At 38.3% G+C, this 19,699-nt stretch overlaps 1 protein-coding gene and 1 non-coding gene across 8 annotated transcripts in view; one reads left to right on the forward strand and one right to left on the reverse strand.

Moving 5' to 3' along the window:
- Positions 1 to 19,699, reverse strand: part of PLS1 (plastin 1) — a 117,062-nt gene that overhangs the window by 48,660 nt on the left and 48,703 nt on the right. For 3 of the 7 annotated variants that reach the window (XM_059163871.1, XM_059163867.1, XM_059163872.1), the window contains exons 2-3: positions 4,741 to 4,844; positions 329 to 492 (exon numbers count right to left, since the gene is read on the reverse strand). In XM_059163871.1, the coding sequence (XP_059019854.1) occupies positions 329 to 492; positions 4,741 to 4,810 (234 nt within the window). In that variant the 5' untranslated portion in view covers positions 4,811 to 4,844. Of the gene's footprint in view, positions 1 to 328; positions 493 to 4,740; positions 4,845 to 9,740; positions 9,898 to 11,731; positions 11,877 to 19,699 lie in introns of those variants that run through there. The other 4 variants (XM_059163869.1, XM_059163868.1, XM_059163870.1 and 1 more) reach the window with 3 other exon arrangements.
- On the forward strand, positions 6,569 to 6,671 carry LOC131826239 (U6 spliceosomal RNA). Its single transcript, XR_009351491.1, has one exon. It is a non-coding gene; the product is annotated as a U6 spliceosomal RNA (small nuclear RNA).

Below are 19,699 nucleotides of genomic sequence, written 5' to 3' on the forward strand. Positions count from 1 at the left end.
TCTTAGCTATGTCAGTCACCAAAAAATATTCCATTTCTCAAGACCAAGTACTGAGACATTAAAACATTCTGTACACAGAGAGTCAATAAGCACTGAACTCAACGTGAGCTATGACTGCCAAAGCCTGACTTCCAACAACTTGAGAATAATTTTTCCCTTTCTTTTATGAATTATTTGTGGACACTGTTGTTACCATCACCATCATCATTATAAAGCAGTGCTTTTATCTGGTCTCCACAGCCAGATTTAATGAAAGAGAGTGATGACATTATTAAAATTTTGCTCAAAGCAAAAAGATCAGTAACCAGGAAAGGAAGGGATTACTTACTGACACAAACTCTTGAAAATTGATTTTGCCATCTTTGTTGTTGTCAGCAACTGCTAGAATTTTCTCCACAATCTCGCGCACCTTGTATCCAGGCAGAGGAAGGCTCGCTTCCTTAAACAGGTCCTGAAGTTCATAGTCACTAACATATCCACTGTTGTCAATATCTGTAAAGATAAATTATGAGCTGTCAACTATCACTTGCACTCTTCATCAGAGGTGCACACCCCGCAGGCCTCGTGGGAGATTCACAGGCAGGTAGAAACTTTCCAGTTTGTTCCACAAGTTGCAGTCACCTTTTCTCTTGTATCTGAACTGTACAAGTAGTCTATGCACTTTATCAAAAATCTCATATTGAGATGGACTTTATCCACACAGATTTAGAACTCCATGAGTATTTTAAGTACATGAGCATAAGTATAAGAGCATGAACGTTGCTCTGGCGGATGAAAAACTCAGGCTTAGCATATGACTAAATTTCAAAGAACTAAGCATTGACAAATCTCAGATACCTAGAAGAAACAGCAGCAATGGTCATGAGGGAACACCCACCCAAATTTTAACTTCTTCACAGAACTTATAAAATGGATCTGTAGGTCTCACATTCTGTATAAAATATGTGTATCATGTTTGTGTATTAAATACAATAAGGTATTTCTGCTATACATTTCTCTTGGTGGCAGTTCTGTTTCATTTGTCAATAATTCATTGCTTCTTCATTATGTATTTATGATACCATTATGTAGGCTGAATCATGTTTGATGTCAATTTGACATTAAGTATTCAAGAAATAATTTCACACCTGTATTTGGACTTTTGAAAATAGGTTTCCAGGCATTTTCATGTTATCACTGAGGTGCCCTTCCCTAGGTTTTCCCTGGAGATTAGATATCACTTCTTGACACAGAACAAAGGCAACACAAAATACTCCCAACCAGAGTTGGCAACAGAGCTCTGGATTGTTTGGTTAGTTGCCTGGATCCACCTTCTTATATAGGCTTTCTTGACTCATCTGCTAATAGTTGCTTTGTTTCCTCTATTTCATGTTTTCCTCTCCATAAAAGAGCCATCCTCACTATAACTCACTTAATAATAAAGACAGAAACTTTTCTTTTAAACTCTTGTACACAAGTTTTAGAATTAACAGTTTAGAACAATGGAAAGTTTCTCAACTAGAATCTACCAATAACTAAAATATTGCTATAACCTCAAAAGTCAGTCAGAAACATTGATATGGCAATAATAATATTATTTTCTCTGAACTTAGAGCAAAATATCATTATTTAATATATTACAAGTTTAGAATTGTTTCCTATAATTCTGAAATAGGCAAATAAACTACCTGGCTTACTTCTTTACCAGTACTATGGCAAAGAGTATTTAAAAATAAATACGATTTAAAAAATAAATAAATAAAATAAACATGATTGAGGGGTGTCTGGATGGCTCAGTTGGTTAAGTGTCCAAATCTTGATTTTGGCTCAGGTCATGATCTCTGGGTCATGAGACTGAGTCCTGCATCTGGCTCCTTGCTGGGCATGGAACTCGCCTAAGATTTTCTCTCTCCCTCTTCCTCTGCTCATCTCCCCCACCCTCACAGGCAAGATTGAGGAAAAGTTGTTTACTTACTAACTGCCATGCTATACTAACAAGAATACTTAGGAGCTAGAGCTCTGAAGATGAGTAAGTCTGTGTGCTTAAATCCCAGCTCCATCCCTATGGCCTCTGTGGTTTGGGTATGATGTGACAAAAAAATAATAAATACCATTTAATAAGCACATATTCTGTGCCACGTGATTTGTTAAGAACTTATCTCACAAAATCCTATAATAACCTTGAGGTAGTTAATAATATAATTCTTATTTTAAAGATGAGGAAATCAAGGCTTAGGTTAAATTATCATAAAGATTATAGTTTAAAAAGAAACAAGACTTTCTTATAATTCAACAAAAATAAATAACTTGATTAAAAAGTGGGCAGAAGAAATAGACACTGAATAGGAATTAAGAGACATTTTCCCAAAGAAGTTATATAAATGTTCAATACACATATGAAAAGATGCTCAACGTCACAAAACATTAGGGAAATGTAAATTAAAACCACAATGAGATACTGCTTCACACTTTTGATGGCTATTACAAAAAAAATTTTTTTTTTAAACAGAAAAAGTAAGTGTTGACAAGGATTTGAAGAAATCGAAACCCTTATGCACTACTGATGGGACTGTAAGATGTGACGCCACCACAGCAAACAGCATGATGGTTCCTCGAAAGATTAAACTTATAATTACCATATTATTCAGCAATACCACTTCTATATACACAAAATAACTGAAAGGAGAAATGTGAACAGATATTTGTATACTCAAGTTCATAGCAACATTATTCACAATAGCAAAAAGGTAGAAACAACTCAGGTGTCCTTCGACAGATGAATAGATCAACCAAATGTGATGTAGACGTAAAACAGAATGTTGTACAAGATGAGGAGTTGGTATTTAATGGGTTTGGGAAGATAAAAAAGTTCTAGAGATAGTGGTATGGTTGCATAATAACATGAATATATGTAATGTCACTGAACTGTATACTTAAAAGTTACTAAAACAGTAAGTTTTGTTATGCTATTTTACCAAAATGTATAAAGAAAAAAAAGAAGACAAATATTTTAATCTGTCATCTCACCTTTGAGACCCAAAAAATATCCCATGTAGTAAGGTTGGATGGGCATGATACTGAGTTAATAAGTAGCAATTTATCTTGTCAATAAAAAGCTAGTACATATTGTGCTAGTGTCAGCACTGCCCTCACATAGAGCAAATTATCTGGCTGTCAGATTTGTTCCATCAGTGAATTATTTATTCAAAATATCATTAAATAAATATTGCAGGATTATATGTCCATGAGTCATAAGGAGTAAAGCTAAACAAAGAAAACAGATTACTCATTCATCCATATTTCACTAAGACTTAGGTACCACCTCTGTTCAAGCTACCAAACTGCACTATAAAATAACAGCAGTAGCAAACTAGGAGAGACATTTCTATTACTTCCTCTGTTTGAATGCTCAAAATGAGCAGACCAGTCCAAAAATTGCCTTTTGTCTTGAAAAGATTCTGGGCACTGCATACAATACTCTATAAAATTTATTAATAACCTTCTAGAAATCGTATTATATTCATGCCATGCTCTACTGACAAATATACCGTCTTCAAAATAAAGAAAAGATCAGAATTAAGGCATTCACTGTGAGCCTAATTCAGCCACCATGTAGACTGTGTTTGGAAGGTTTGAGTTACTCTGGAGACGACTGTGCAGAGAAAAGTAGAAGAGCCCAGGGATTTGTACAACTCACTTTACTTAACAGCAATGATTTGTAAGTTAAGTTATAAGGTCTTAACAGCTTTACTTTTTGCGGGGGGGAGGGGGGTGGTTAAGAGCTTTCTTTTTAAAGCTGAAATTGTTCTCTTTTTATTGGTCTCTAAAATTCATTCTGTACTGCATTTCATCTACATGAATTTTAGAAGTTATTCACTAAGTTTATGAGAAATCTAGGCACGAGACCAACTGTGATCATTATATACCCTCTCTGGTCTACCATCTGACTGTTTCTCATGGATTGCTCTTCTGTACCAGAGAAGGAGCCTACTGTGGGAGGGGCAGTCGTGTCACAGTTTCAATGTCCTTTCACTGTGCTCACCTTTCATTTGCATGCTTTTGCAGACTAGAGCAAAAGACAATATTTATATCCCTGTTTGCCACCGGTTTCCTAGGAACCAAGTGCAGAAGAATTGTAATCCAACAGAGTATGAGGGAATATTTTGGGAAGAAAAATACAAAGCCGTCAGATGATAATGTCATAAAGACAAAACACTGAATGGCTTTAAAAAGTGAAAGAAGAAAAACCAGGATATGCAGCCTTTAAAAACAACCCAAAGGTTTTTTTTAAAATTATGTGTGAGGAAGAACGAAATTATGACATATGACCTTTAAAAGCAATATTCAGATTTTAAAATATTCTTCATGAAGTAAGAAAGTGTCATTGGTAGTGACAAACACATGCATGAAGACCAGAGTTCAGTTTATAAACAAGGAAGTGTTTCTATATTTTCTCTCTGTAATGAGGATATCATGTTAGGCATATTCAGTTACGCTGTCATTCATTAACCTGGATTACCTTAGGCCAAGAAATTATCAAAGAATTCAAAGTCCAGTTCTCCTAGAAATTTAAGCCAGTCTTAGTTTGTCTTTCAGAAAGAAAGAATGAATCCAGTAAAACCTGGATAGGAAAAAAAGGAGGGGGGAATAAAGCTAGGGGCAAATGAGTGGTAGTAAAACCAACAAAAGGTATTGTTCCATTCCTGGAAGTCTGATATCAAGCAGAATAGCAATGTCATAAGTAGTTTTTCTCAAGCATACCTATTTTATTAAATGCTTCTTGTAGCTCTTCCAGTTCCTCCCGTGAAATGACGGTGGTATTGTTTTCCATCTCTGGAGAAAATACTACCTTCGGGTCCTTATATCTAGAAAAAGAAATGTTATAAAAAGAACATTAGCCCTTTGGAAAATTTTATCTGGGATACAGAGTACACAGGCAGTACACTGTCTAGAAAAAAACACCTGAGAGGTCTGGCTGACAAGGAACAAAAAGGAACAGAACCCCAGGAACACCGTTTCCCAGAATAGGTAGGCCAGACAATAAAAGAGTTCGTACGGGGAAGAAACACCTGTCATTTACACCTTGTGCTTATACAGGGCATAGATGTTCAATAGCCTGTACAATTTTCATTTACATTTTGCCCCACTATTTCAGTAAAATAAACATTTCAGGTTTGAGAAAAGTATAGCATTTATAAATGTAAAGAAAGTGGTCAGAAAGTAAAATTTTAAGACATGACCTGAAGTCCACATAAAGAAGAAAGTAAGCATGTAATTTCTGAAATATAATTTATTCATTAAAATTTTCATTGATCATTTAAAGGTCATAAAGATCCTATTGTGTGAAGCCCTTGAAGAGTATTATGGCTCATGTGTCATTTGTGATCTATATATCATCTTGCTTAGGAATTTTTGGTGTTCTTTCAAAATGACAGATTTCTGAATCTTACAGTTATTCTGGGGCCTGGTTTAATTAAATCTTTGGGTTTGAAAAAAATATACTACTGCCCACTATCTAATTGTACTCTGCTTTTAAAAAAAATCTTAAGAGCTCAAGTAACGGGGCGCCTGGGTGGCTCAGTGGGTTAGGCCGCTGCCTCCGGCTCAGGTCATGATCTTGGAGTCCTGGGATCGAGCCCCGCATCGGGCTCTCTGCTCGGTGGGGAGCCTGCTTCCCTCTCTCTCTCTCTCTCTGCCTGCCTCTCTGCCTACTTGTGATCTCTACCTGTCAAATAAATAAATAAATAAAATCTTTAAAAAAAAAAAAAAAAAAAAAGAGCTCAAGTAACAGAGCTGATGAAGGGGTAAAGGGAATTCATCTTACTCCCCAGATGCAGTTTCTTACATCTTAAATAATAAAATAATAAAATTTTATTGACTTCTCACTTTTAGAATGTTTCACTATAGTTAAAACTATTTATAGGCATACTTATTTTGTGCTGAAAGAAATGAAACACATCATTTAGAAATTTTAAGCGTAATTCCCTAGTTCTGCAAAATGCTAATTCTGTCACAGCTGGCTTTGAATCTGTGGTTTTGGTCATCCTGCATATCCTTTCCCATATGCAAAATGGTTTCTATCCCTTGCCTCAAGTTTTATAAATAGTGATCCAACGGGCACCTGGGTAGTGGTTCAGTTGCTTAAGTAACTGCCTTAGGTTCAGATCATGATCCCAGGATCTCACTCTCACTTTTGCTCTCAAATAAGTCAGTAAAATCTTTAAAACAAAACAAAACAAAAAAACCCACAGTGATCCAACCTTCCCAACTGCACTCCACAGAAAGGCTTGCAAATTAAGAGTCCTTCTGTTTAACTCACATTTGAAAGGATAAATATACCTGGGGTTCTATTCTTTTTGCTCATGATTATTTGAATTTATGTGATCTGTTAATTACATAAACTCTTGTTATTTTCCCACAATTAGACAAAACTAGCACTTAAACTTATTGGGAAACCAATTACCCATACAATATGTTTCTTATTTTTAAAGCTTTATTTTTATAAGTAATAAAGTTGCTTCAAGTCCTTTGGTATTTAAATGAGAGAAATAGAAAAATATAGAGCTATCTTCAAGATACACTCCTAAGTGCTTGTTTCATCAGCACTGAAATTGGAACAATTCAGAGAAAATTAGCATGGCTACTGTGCAAGGAAGTTTTTTCAACAAAAATTCATGAAGTGTCCTGTTTTTTGTTTGTTTGTTTGTTTGTTTAAACTTTTTTTTTTTTAAAGATTTTATTTATTTATTTGTCAGAGAGAGAGCAAGCGAGAGCGAGCACAGGCAGACAGAGTAGAAGGCAGAGTCAGAGGGAGAAGCAGGCTCCCCGCAGAGCAAGGAGCCCGATGTGGGACTCGATCCCAGGACGCTGGGATCATGACCTGAGCCGAAGGCAGCTGCTTAACCAACTGAGCCACCCAGGCGTCCCTGTATTTTTTTTTTTTAAAGAAAGTTATACCTTTTTTTTTTAAAGATTCATTTACTTGACACAGAAAGAGAGAACAAGAAGAGGGAGCAGCAAAGACAGAGGGAGAAGCAGAGGGAGCAGCAGAGACGGAGGGAGAAGCAGACTTCCAGCTGAGCAGGGAACCCAATGTGGGACTGGATCCAATGACACTAGGATCATAACCTTAGCTAAAGGCAGACACTTAACGGACTGGGCCACCCATGTGCCCCAATATATTCTTTTCTTTTTAAAGATTTTTTTTATTTGACAGAGAAAAAGATCACAAGTAGGCAGAGAGGCAGGCAGAGAGAGAGGAAGGGAAGCAGGCTCCCTACTGAGCAGAGAGCCTGATTTGGGGCTGGATCCCAGGACCCTGAGATCATGACCTGAGCTGCAGGCAGAGGCTTAACCCACTGAGTCATCCAGGCGCCCCCAATATATACATTTTAAAAGAAATCTGCCTCTGTAAAATTTATAAAGTTTTGGAGGAAAGAATTCTAGCTAAGTCAACTCATATTTATGAAGCATATAACTTGGCAGTCCTGAAACACTGTAGAGTGAAGTTATGAGAATTTACTTTGCAATTTTAGAAAACTATCACTTAACCAGTGATTCCCCCCAATGGGGCAGGTTATGTTGAATTCTGTAAATAGATATACCTTCCCATAGATTTTGATGTGTACCATGTATTTCTTCAGTAATTCCAACACTGCTTTCCTCCTCTGCTTTTTTTTTTTTTTAGCCCATATAATTTTAAAAACTTTCTTTCACCAACTAAAGCCTTTTTTTATCCTCTCTCCTAATCCTGGAGCGTATCCTAACACAACCAAATATATATTTAGAAACTTAAGGGAATATATTCTAAGGACGAACTCAATTTAGATAAAATTTAATCCAATCTTTTATCCTCCCTCAAATTTCTAACCTCCCTGAACCTTTAAAAGCTTTAGCAGGATTAGTCTAAGCAGCCATTTCCAATTTATAGGATCTAGAACAGTTTCAGAGAAAAGGCATTAGGAACAACCCTGAGACCAATAAGATTCTGATGCCTTTCAATCAACCATAAATCTTCCAAATGTGAGGGACCAAAGCTATTTACACGGGCACCTTTGGGCTTCCCAGCTATTCTGTTTTCTTTCCTCCCATTGTGGTCCTATCCCCGATCACCTGATATTCTAGAGTTCTTGAGGTAGCTGCTGACCCAGCTGAGGCAGCTGGGCCCCTACTCTATCTTCCAAAATTCCCTTCTTCCCTTACTTCCCCTTTCTCTAGTAAGAAAAAATATAAAGGCAAATATTTACTGAGGGCTCTCAATGGGCCCGCAATTCTGCCACCATCCTCACACACAAGCTTACTATGCTGATGGAACCAGCATCCTCTCCTAAATGTAAATTAGAGGGTTGCAGAGATTACTTACCTAAGGAAGGCAGACAAAAGAAGAGATTCAAAATCAAATCTGTTTCTAGTGCCTCCAAGCTCTTAAATTCTACATGTAAATTAACATCCCTATTCTCTCACTGCAAGCATCACGGGTAGTTTTAAAAAAGAGATTGATAACTTAAGTCACGCTTAAGTATGAGTAATTGCTAAATCCTTACACTGCTCATCAAATTTGTATTTTAAGGGTATACTTACTTTTTTTTTTTTTAAAGATTTATTTATTTATTGGAGAAGGAGAGAGTGTGCATGTGCGTGCAGAAGGAGAGGGGTAGAGAAAGAGTCTTAAACAGACTCCATGCTGAGCACAGAGCCTGACAGGGGCCTTGATCTCACAATCATGAGATTACAACCTGAGCCAAAACCAAAAGTCCCTCCCTTAACCAACTGCACCACCCAGGTGCCCCTAGAGCAAATTTTTATTTTAAAGCAAATGCCTGTTTTCTTTAGAATAATGGATGAATACATTATTATTTAACCAATAGAATATATACCATTAAATAAATCAACCACATCTGTTTCTTAAGAACACAGTCATTGCAAAAAGCAAAGTACTAGAGGATACATAGAGTGTATGTCACAATTATTATAAATTATAAAAACCCAAAATACTGAATTTGTTGTGTATGTTGCCAAATATAGGTGGTAAAACTTAAAAATATATGGGAATGACACACTAACTCAAAATATTGGTTGTCCTATGGAGATGGAGGCAAGGGATACAGCTGGAGGCTGAAGGTCAATTTATTACATTTTTTAAAAGAAATTTAAAGCAATTACGACAAAATTTTTAACATATGTTCAACCTGAGCATTAAGTATATGAATATTGGTTAAATTGTTCCTGTACTTTTCAGTATTTTTGTTTTATTTATTTATTTATTTTTTATAAAGCATTTTTTTTTTTTAAAGATTTTATTTATTTGACAGAGAGAGATCACAAGTAGGCAGAGAGGCAGGCAGAGAGAGAGAGGAGGAAGCAGGCTCCCTGCTGAGCAGAGAGCCCGACTCGGGACTTGATCCCAGGACCCTGAGACCATGACCTGAGCCGAAGGCAGCGGCTTAACCCACTGAACCACCCAGGTGCCCTCAGTATTTTTGTTTTAAATATTTCATAATATAATTGTTTAACTTTTAAACTCAGTAAAAAATAGTATGTAAATAAAATAATAAAGATAGCACAAGAATATATTTGAACAGGAAAAAATTTCCCAAAGCCCCTCAGGACATGGGGGAAACATTTTTTTTAAGTACTTCATTACCAAACAATCAAATAGTTAATATTATTGTGGCAGAATAATTCATTGAAATATCAAATTGTGTTTATTTTCCACCTCCCCTGCCTTCCCAGTCCCGCTCCTCAACTAAGGCAATAACTACCTCTTTGTCTTAGGATGCTGGCAGCACAGAAAGCAAAACCAGCCTGGGATCTGAGGTTCCTTGAGTCCGTGGGTCGAAGTATAAACTTCCTTAGGATTTACTTAGGCTGGGTGTGCTTCGAGTGGGGCAGCGGGAGGAGGACATCTCTGAGAAGCCACTAGATGAGGAAGAGAGAGAGAGAAAGAAATTACCCTGGTGGGGAAGGACGAAAATCTGTGGATGCCATCAAGGAAGACTGTGACCACAGGGGTGGCCAAGATAGGGACAGACAAGGTGCAGCAGAATCTCTGCGGAAGAGACGCACAGAATAAGCAATGGGCGTTTCCCAGGTGGACAGTGAGGACTCATGACCAAGGACAGAAAAGCTTCCTCCAAGCCTTTGCTCTGTTGAAGACCTCAGACAACAGAGCCTAAGGGGCAGATTCCAGGGACCTGAGAAGAACCTGACTGCACAGGCAGGATGAGGCATCACAGTCAAAATAAATTTGCTTTAAAGAACATAGATAAGGGGCACCTGGGTGGCTCAGTGGGTTAAAGCCTCTTGCCTTCAGCTCCGGTCATAATCCCAGGGTCCTGCGATCAAGCCCCACATCGGGCTCTCTGCTTAGCGGGGAGCCTGCTTCCCTTCCTCTCTCTCTCTGCCTGCCTCTCTGCTTACCAGTGCTGTCAAGCAAATACATAAAAACTTAAAAAAAAAAAAAAAAAAAAAAAAAAAAAAAGAACTGCCTTGGATCAAAGGTCAGAGCACTGCAGTATCTCTGGGAGTATGTACCTCTATGGTATCCTGAATCCTCCTCCCTTCTTCAACTGTTCTCTTATCTTCCACAACCCTCCTCTTTTCCTGTTATGTGCTACTCTCTGCTCCCCATTACAAGTTTAAAGATCACAAGGAAACTGGAATAAATCACTATGGGGAAAAACAAATAGCTAAGATATAGGAATTAATTAAAGGGTTTTCTTTTTAGTTTAAAGGAATCCTAGAGAATACTTTCATTTTTCTGTATTTTCAGCAATCTCTTTCTTCAACCACATTTCCTAACAGGGGGAGCATCATTCATTTTCCAAAAAGCAAACACATTCATATTCCATATCAACCTGTTACTTTATCAAATTTTATCTAGTTAACTGTAATGCCTTTAATATATATGAACCAGGAGACAACTGACTTTGTTAAATATCAGACTCCTACTCTACATGCCAGACTGACCCCTCTTTGGACAAAGCAAGCTATTAAACACAGGTACGATAAAACTCAGATTTCTCCTGAGCATCCTTCTGCAAAGTAAAGTCAGAGGGTAGTATGATCCCCACCAGAATACCAATGTAAAAGCATGTGGTGAGTCAACAAGTACTCTGAATTCAGAAATGGGTTCAGACAAAAAAAAAAAAAAAAAAAAAAGATTATATAGAAGGATTTCAAAAGAATAACTTTTTCAAGGAAAGACACTTATTGAAATGGAAGCTGTGAGCACCACAACTGACCCTCACTACTCAGTGTATGGGATTTGGTCACCCAAGCACAGAGGTTCAAATGTTACTTGATTTGTGCAACTGAATGAATGGATGTGAAGGGTTAGAGTTAGCTCACTGAATGCTTAACCAGCATGCAGGAAAAAAACCTGGTCTTTTCTCACAAGGCCTTACTCCAGACTTCTCTGCATTGATCCTGACTAACCCAAACAGTGCCAACTCTGTTCGGAAACCCCGGCACACAAAGCTGTGGTAAGTGCAAAAGTGATGAGGGATGGCCTAGGCAGAGGAGGACCATGGGTAAAGTTTGCCTCGCACTCTGCTCAGCTCCACCCAGATGGGTGACTAGTGTATCCAACGTGCCTTTCAAGGGAACCTGGAAACATTCTGTGTTTCTCTAGAAACACTCCCATCAAATTAGCTCATTCTAAGAGGCAAAAGAAAACATTTTGTCACCCTCTCTCACTGTTTCGCTTTCAAATAAATAAATAAAATATTTTTTAAAAAAGAAGGGGGGGTACCTGGCTAGTACAGTCAGTTGAGCATCTGCCTTCAGCTCAGATTGTGATCCCAGGGTCGTGGGATGGAGCCCCGCATCAGGGTCCCTGCTTAGCAGGGAGCCTGCTTCTCCACTCCCTTTGCCTGTGTTTCCTCTCTCACTGTCTCTCTCTGTCAAATAAATAAATAAAATCTTTTAAAAAAGAAAGAAAGAAAGAAAACATTTTGTCTCTTAACGTGTCAAAACCCAACCAGAGTTAGCACCACTCACCACATCCCCGATGCCAGTGAGGGATATTTCCAAGTGACAGCTCCTCTGAGAGAAGAGGAGCCAGCAGGTCAGGAGACCATTAATCACAGATTCCTAGCTAAGGTAACTGGATCTGCCCATTATCCCAGGATCTTTTCCTTCTCACTTATTATTTATATCCCATCTACTCTCCCACTCTCCCACCCCCCACTTTAGGACCACTCTGGCTCTCTCAGAAAATTCAACAACCAACATACCATCAACACACACAACATCTTTCTATGTTATATACCGAATTGCTATCCTATAGTTTTATAACATTATCAATACTTCAAGTATCATTTCCTGAACATGTTCTGTTTTCTTTTCCAGTAATTATTTCCCTTCTTCTGATAACAGCACCAATTTTAGTTTTGGGGTTCCACTCATTCCATATAATCCATGCATAGCATTTGAGTGAACCTCTAGTTCCAAGCCAATCAGCACATCATACTCTCTAGCCAAAGGGATTTGGTTTAGCAACAGGCATATAAGCCAGCTGGAGCCAGTGAGACATAAGAAAGCTTTTGTGGAACTTTCTGAAATGAGAGTCCACAAACTCCCCTGGATCAGTTTTTCATGAAGAAGTAGAGACCAGAGCAGCTGCGCACATCTTGCCTCCAGGAGGGGAGGACCTAGGGACTAAGAAAGAAGCCAAAACCAACACAGCAGAAAGCAGAGCCAGTGAATGAAAAGAAAACGTGACCCGGCAGGGCTGAATGCAAAATCCCGCTGTGCTAAAAACCCTGATGATTTTAGTTACTTGAAACACATTTTTTTAAAGCCAGTTAAACTGGATTTCTGTTGCTTGCAACAGAGTCCAAACTGATATATAGACATAGTTTACAAAAAGAAAATAAAAGGGGAGGCCAATTCCTCAAATGATAGAAAATATTTGAACTTTCTGATTTGGGAAAGAAATTTAATCATATTTTCTAAGTTTACATCTAAATAAGTATTATTTTGTCATCATTTTTTTTTTTAGGTTTTTGGGGGGGCAGAGAGGGAGAGAAAATCTTAAGCAGGCTCCATACCCAGCACGGAACTCAACGCAGGGCTCAATCTCACGATTCTGAGATCATGACCTGAGCTGAAATCTAGAGTTGGATGCTTAACCGACTGAACCACCCAGGCCCCATTTTTAGTTTTGGGGGGTTTTTAAAAAGATTTTATTTATTTATTTGACAGAGAGAGAGAGAGATCCCAAATAGGCAGAGAGACAGGAGGAGAGAGAGGGGGAAGCAGGCTCCCCACTGAGCAGAGAGCCCGATGCGGGGCTTGATCCCAGGATCCTGAGATCATGACCTAAGCCGAAGGTAGAGGCTTAACCCACTGAGCCACCCAGGCGCCCCTAGGTTTGCTTTTTTTTTTTTTTTTTTATCTGAGTATGGTTGACACACAGTGTTACATTAGTTTCCGATGTACTATATCATGACTCCACATCTCTATATGTTATGCCGTGCTCACCATAAGTGTAGCTACCATCTGTCACCATACAGTGCTTAACAATATCATTGATTTTTGTCCTAATTTGTATTTTACCACCACCACCACACCTAATCCCAGAAATTCAGTGCATCAGTGAAGTATAGAAGTCCATTTATGGTTGCTCCCACAGCGCTGAAAACTATATTCCTAGCCTAAAGTCCTTTGGACTTACGGCTTCTTTGTTCCTTTTTTCCCTTCTCTATATCCAGAAAGATCCTTCCCATTTCTCCTAACTCGTTTCTTGTTAAAGATGACAAACTGAGTAGTAATAAATTATGAGGAATGGCAGGTCTTTCTGTTATGAAGGACGGCAGGCAATCTAGCTGCAATAACAAATACTCAAAGGCAACAAATCATTACAATCAGGAAATTACTAATGCATTGCACATAGGGAAAAAAAGAAAGAAAGAAATGTACCTAATACATGACAGTAACAATAATAGACACCCAAGATGTTTGTAGCTTCACCCAGTAGCTCACAAAACAGGGCTCCCCAAGTATCAAAGTTCCTATAAGTCTGTTCAATTTTCAAAGGGGTGCTTGACCTACCATGGGACCTACTGCTGCGTGGAACAACACTGTGCTTCCAAGTACAAAGGGAATAAGAAAGATGTATGGCAGACAGGAATTCAGGAATGAATGAGGCTTAAAAACAAACAAACAAACAAACAAAAACTCCCTATCTAGTCTTTTTTAAAAATATTTATTTAGTTATTTTTAAGTAATCTTTACATGCAGTATGGGCTCAAACACATGAGATCAAGAGTCTCGTGCTTTTCCGACTGCACCAGCCAGGCACCCCTGATCTAGTCTTTAATAGCATTTTTATACATAATTAGATATCCAATGTAGTTATGGCTTCTCAAAGAAATTGACCTGAAATAGACTTTAAGTAGGAATATTAGAAACAACAGATTTATCAAATTTATTTGCTGCTATTATTGTTTTGGCTTTCCAATTCACACTATTTCCAAGAGATGTCACCATATTGCTATCCAAAATTATACAAGCTGCTTAATTATTTTCTATTTTTAAATTCAAGAGGAAGAAAACATTCTAAAAGATAATGTACCCCATAATTAAATTTTCTTTTGTTGTTGTTGTCATTGTTGTTATTCCTTTAAACTAGACTTTAATCTCCTTCATCAGATTTTAACCTCAATATACTTTAGCTGTAAACCTATCTGTCTAGACTCTAATCCTTCCCTGTTAACAATTCTTCTTCCCCATTTTACCCTTTGAAAGACGTTCTCTTTCTTCCAAGGCCTCTTCCTGATTGTCCCTTAACTCTCCTTCATGTCATTTCCTGTCCTGAGAAACTCTATTCTCCTACATCTAATTCTTCACATGCCCTCCAAGCAGAGCTCGAATTCCACCATGAATTTCCCCATTGGCCACATTTTGTCTCAGCACATGTTTACTGAGAACATCTAAGGCACTGGGTGTTGTTCCAAGTGTTGAAGGCAATCTAATGATGACTAACACACAGCATCAGCTCTCAAAGAATTTATAATCTAGTAAGGGAATCAATAAACCACAGACGACAGTAATGGCAAACACATGAGACTCCTTTACCCATTATAAATGCCACTTATTAATCCCAGTTCTTTCCAAAAAGGCCTTGAGTTGCCTCTGGATCCGTTTTCCAACATGATATAGCCCCTACTAAAGAGTCAGCCCTCCAAATGAACTAGGATGTCACCTTCAGAATTATTATGCAAGCTAGAATGAAATCAATAGGAAAGGAAGAATCTTCCAACTGCTCCCAGTCTTCTAAGAAGACTTTCAGAGGAGGTACTGTTTGAGCTGGGCCTTGAAAAATGAATATAGTCAGAGAAAGACGCAAATCCCAGTTAAGGGAGAAAATTCTTAGTGGTCTCCCCAAAGAACACTGACTCTGACAGAATGGAGTTGTTGTCTAAGTGTCAATAACAGTAGTGCTGTTCAATAACAGCTAACTCTTCAATCTACTTAAACTTCAATAACAGTTCAATAACAATTCAACTTCAATAACAGTTGAATAACAGTACCTTATCTAATTTTTAAGTTTTTTGAGAGCAATGGAGTATCTTCTATTTCTTCTGTAATTAAAAATATTACAAGTGAGGGTGCCTGGGTGGCTCAGGTCATGATCCTGGAGTCCCAGGATTGAGTCCCACATCGGGCTCCCTGTTCAACGGGGAGTATTTCTCCTTCTGCTCCTCCATCTCATACTCTCTCTCTATCACTCTCTCTCTCTCATTCTCTTTCAAATAAACAGAATCTTTAAAAAAATATTACAGTGATAAGATGATGCAATACAACATAAATACTCAAAAATCACTTTTAACCTCTTGGTGACAATAATGGTGAGTAATCTTATTCAAAAGATGTCACTCCTCTGAAAGCCTTTTTAAAAAATAACTGTTTAATATCTTTAGTAACTGATTCTAAGTCCTTCCACAAAAGAGCATTACCGTTCTTCAGTTTATTGCAAATATAGCTTTCTTTTTTATATATATCTTTCTTTTTTTTTAAATCAGCCCTAATGTTAAACTTACAATACAAATTCTCAGCTATTAGCACTACACCATAAAGCACAATGAAAAGTATCTTCTTTAAATAAAATGAGTTTATCTTTTGGCCTACTAGGAATTTCAACTTCTGACATGAAAAGTAACCCCTGCCATCTCCAAAGGTGCCTGCATGCTACACCTCCTATTGGGAGCAGGCCAGTGCTGGCCAACCTACAGACTCTTCCTTTTTCCATTCAACTAGGTCAACAGTTCACTCCTTATGCACCTCAGAAAACAAGCGATCTTCTCACTGTAAGCCATACTCACTAAAAAGGAATTTTCTATTATTTCCAAGACTCATAGCTTCATCTGTATCCTCTTACCTACTGACAATGGACACATTTAATCTGCCTACTTGGTATTTGTGCCAGTTAAGGTATTTTCACTGTAAACCACAAAAACTGATTCTGGCAAAATGTGCCAAAATGGAACACCATGGAACATGCTGGTTCAAAAAGTCAGGGAGGGCTAAACAAGCAGGCTCTGGAAGGCCAGGAGCCAGGCAGTTCTAAGGAGCTTCACAGTGGAAACTTTTAGAGCTTTTAGAGCTGTCTCCAGGTGCCTCAACCCCCATCAGTCGCAGATGACAGTCTAATTCCCAGGACATCAGTCTGATTGGCAGAGCTCAGGCCACATGCCCAACCCTTATAGTCAGGGGATACCAAGAAGACCTAGAGCTATACAGAATCTCTTTGGCCTGGGTTCATTTGCCTTCTGCACAATCTCTGTATTTCCAAGAGGCAAAAACCAAGGTTTAAATCTGACTCCCAAGCAAATGCAAGGATGCCATTCTAATAGTTTTCTCCTGAACTGAACTCATCCCACCCAATTAAGAACATCTGGGTGTTGGGGCACCTGGGTGGCTCAGTGGGTTAAAGCCTCTGCCTTCAGCTGGGGTCATGATCCCAGGGTCCTGGAATCGAGCCCCTCCTCAGGCTCTCTGCTCGGCAGGGAGTCTCTTCCTCCTCTCTCTTTGCCTACCTCTCTGCCTACTTGTGATCTCTGTCTGTCAAATAAATAAATAAAATCTTCAAAAAAAAAAAAACACCTGGGTGTCATATAAACAGGACTCATTAAATCTCCGCCAAACTCTCTATCCAAAGAAATCACAAAACACAACACTCACAGCAGTCCAAAAAGGCAAGGGAGACTTCCCTTATCTCTCTGACAGTAATAAACATTCTTGGGTACTCACCATAGGCCAAGCACTGTTCTAAGTAATACATAGACTGTCTCAATCTACACAGAAACTCCCTGAGGTTGGTAATATTACAACTCCTATTTCACAGTAAAGTAATTGAGGTCCAAGGCTTTGCAATAAGTGGCAGAGCTGGGATCCATGCCAAGAAGTTTTCCAAGTCCAGACCCTAATTATACTTCATAGTGGTGGTCTCCATACATTCCCCTCTACCCCTACATCTCATGTTATACACCCAGTGACGACTTCCTATTAGAACCTGCCTAGAACCTGGCTTTCCGGCATACAGTTAGCGTGAAGTGTGGACAGTTTTAAAGAGGGTCTGAAACAGGTTAGTTAATAAAGAGAGTCAGAGTTGGTTTTTGCAGGTTATAAAATAAAGTGTCTCAGAGTTTCAACTTCTGAAAACACCGTTTTAATTATCTATGTGCAATATGTTTTACTAGAAATCCAGAGAATGCATGGAAGGATTTAAATGAGCTTTGTGAGAATTATATGAATTCTTTTACATTACCTTTTTTTCTGTCTCTACAAAAGTACCTTACTCTTACTTTGTATGTATTATTTAGTCACTGGAAATTATACATGAGGGAGACTCCCAGACTGTAACTGCCTATATTGCCAAATATTTCATTCAGAATAAATGCCTCAACACAAATGTCAAAGAGCTATCAGAGAACAGGAAGCTGAGTCACTTCCAAGGGCTCTGGAATAATCCGGGCATTACTTCCTAGTTTATAATCCTTTCCCCCCATCTCCACCCAAGAATTTCCATGTAAATGATTCACAACAACACAGACATTCTTGTCCAGCTTGTGTCCAAATAAGCTGATGAGTCCTATCCAAGGTGTTTCCAGGTTGGGGTTTGAACTTTAACCTCCAAAGCACACATTGGTTTAAATTTGAAATGTTTCACTTTGTACATAAATTAAAACTTTTCAGGAGTTGAAACCCTGAGGCACTTTGTTTTACAACCTATAGAAACCAACTCTGACCCTCTTTATTAACTGACAAAGGAAGAAGGAATTACCATATATGTGTGTGTTTAGAAATCCTAAATTTCTATCAATTATGGATAAAAATTATTAGTGCCAAAAAATGATATTTTCCAACAAATGCAAAGGATGCCAGCCTCCTGCTCCTTCATCACCACAGATTTCTTAAAGAATACAATAATTCACAAAACTATGGTTTTATCATTCTTTCAATAGCCAGCATGCTACCATGGAAGGATTCTGCTCGCTGAACATAACAGGTCAGAGCCATTCCTACCACAGGAGATGGACACCTCCACAGTGCAAGTGGATATCTGCTCAAGCACTGTGAGGTTATCTGAACCTTTTGCTGTGGAGCATGGGAGGCAGAGCCCGCTACCAGCTCTGGAAATTTTCTCATATCAGAATCTTGGCATTAGAAAAATTAAACAGCACTCTATATTTATTGAGTATTTTATACTCTCCAAGCATCCATTTTACCTCTTTAACCTCTTATTAGACATAGGTCTCCCAACAAAGAAACTGAGACTGAAGTTTAATGATTTATCACATTTATAAAATCCAGTCCACACTTCTCCACAGATGACAGAACGGGCATCTAGACAGGAATAAAATGCTGTACTCAGAGTTCTAGAACAAACCTTTGACAATGCTGGGTAAGAGTATTTACATCAAGAAAGGACTCAGAGTAAACACCACTGAAGACAAATAACAGCCAAAACTAGAACACACTGGCATTAATGTTTCTATGTCACAGGTTATATAGCTTTAGAAATAAAGAAAGAAATTAACAATGACTGCAAGAGGTTAATTACCAATAGTTTAATGAGTCAAAAGCCATCAATGATACAGAAAATCTGTATAATAAATTGTAAAGCTATAAAATTTTCTGTAACTCTCAAATTATAATCCTTATTTTCCTGAATTAAATCAAAATTACCTCAAAGACCTACTCAATACGATCACTTGAGAAGACAACACTAGTTGTTAAATAAATCCCTCTCCATTCTCTGAGCTATACCAGGACTCCAGAGCTTACAGGAGAACAGGAAAAATGGGGAAGACACTTTCTGACACCACCACCTTCTGGGCCCATGTCAACCATTCAAAATCGCTAGCATCCACACCCCCAATTATAAGCCTAGAAACAGTGACCCTTCCTTCCAAAGGTTAGTCCCAGTCATCTGAGACATCTCCTGTGTATGCAGTCTCCCAAACTGTAAGCCTCAAAATCATCTTGACTCCATTATCCTCTCCCTGCAAAAAAACCGTAACTTACCACCAAATCCTACTCCAAATTCTGGAATACCCCTTCTTCCTCATCTTTACTTCTCACTACCTTAGTCCAGCACTCTGGTGTCTTGTGAAGGCTACTTTAGCAGGTTCTGCTCTCCCTGACTCTCCCCATCCAGTACTTGGCTCTTACTCTGTGCCCATCCGCTTCAACATATATACCCTCAAACAGA

Source organism: Mustela lutreola, chromosome 2 (assembly GCF_030435805.1).
Source record: "Mustela lutreola isolate mMusLut2 chromosome 2, mMusLut2.pri, whole genome shotgun sequence".
Taxonomy (NCBI): domain Eukaryota; kingdom Metazoa; phylum Chordata; class Mammalia; order Carnivora; family Mustelidae; genus Mustela; species Mustela lutreola.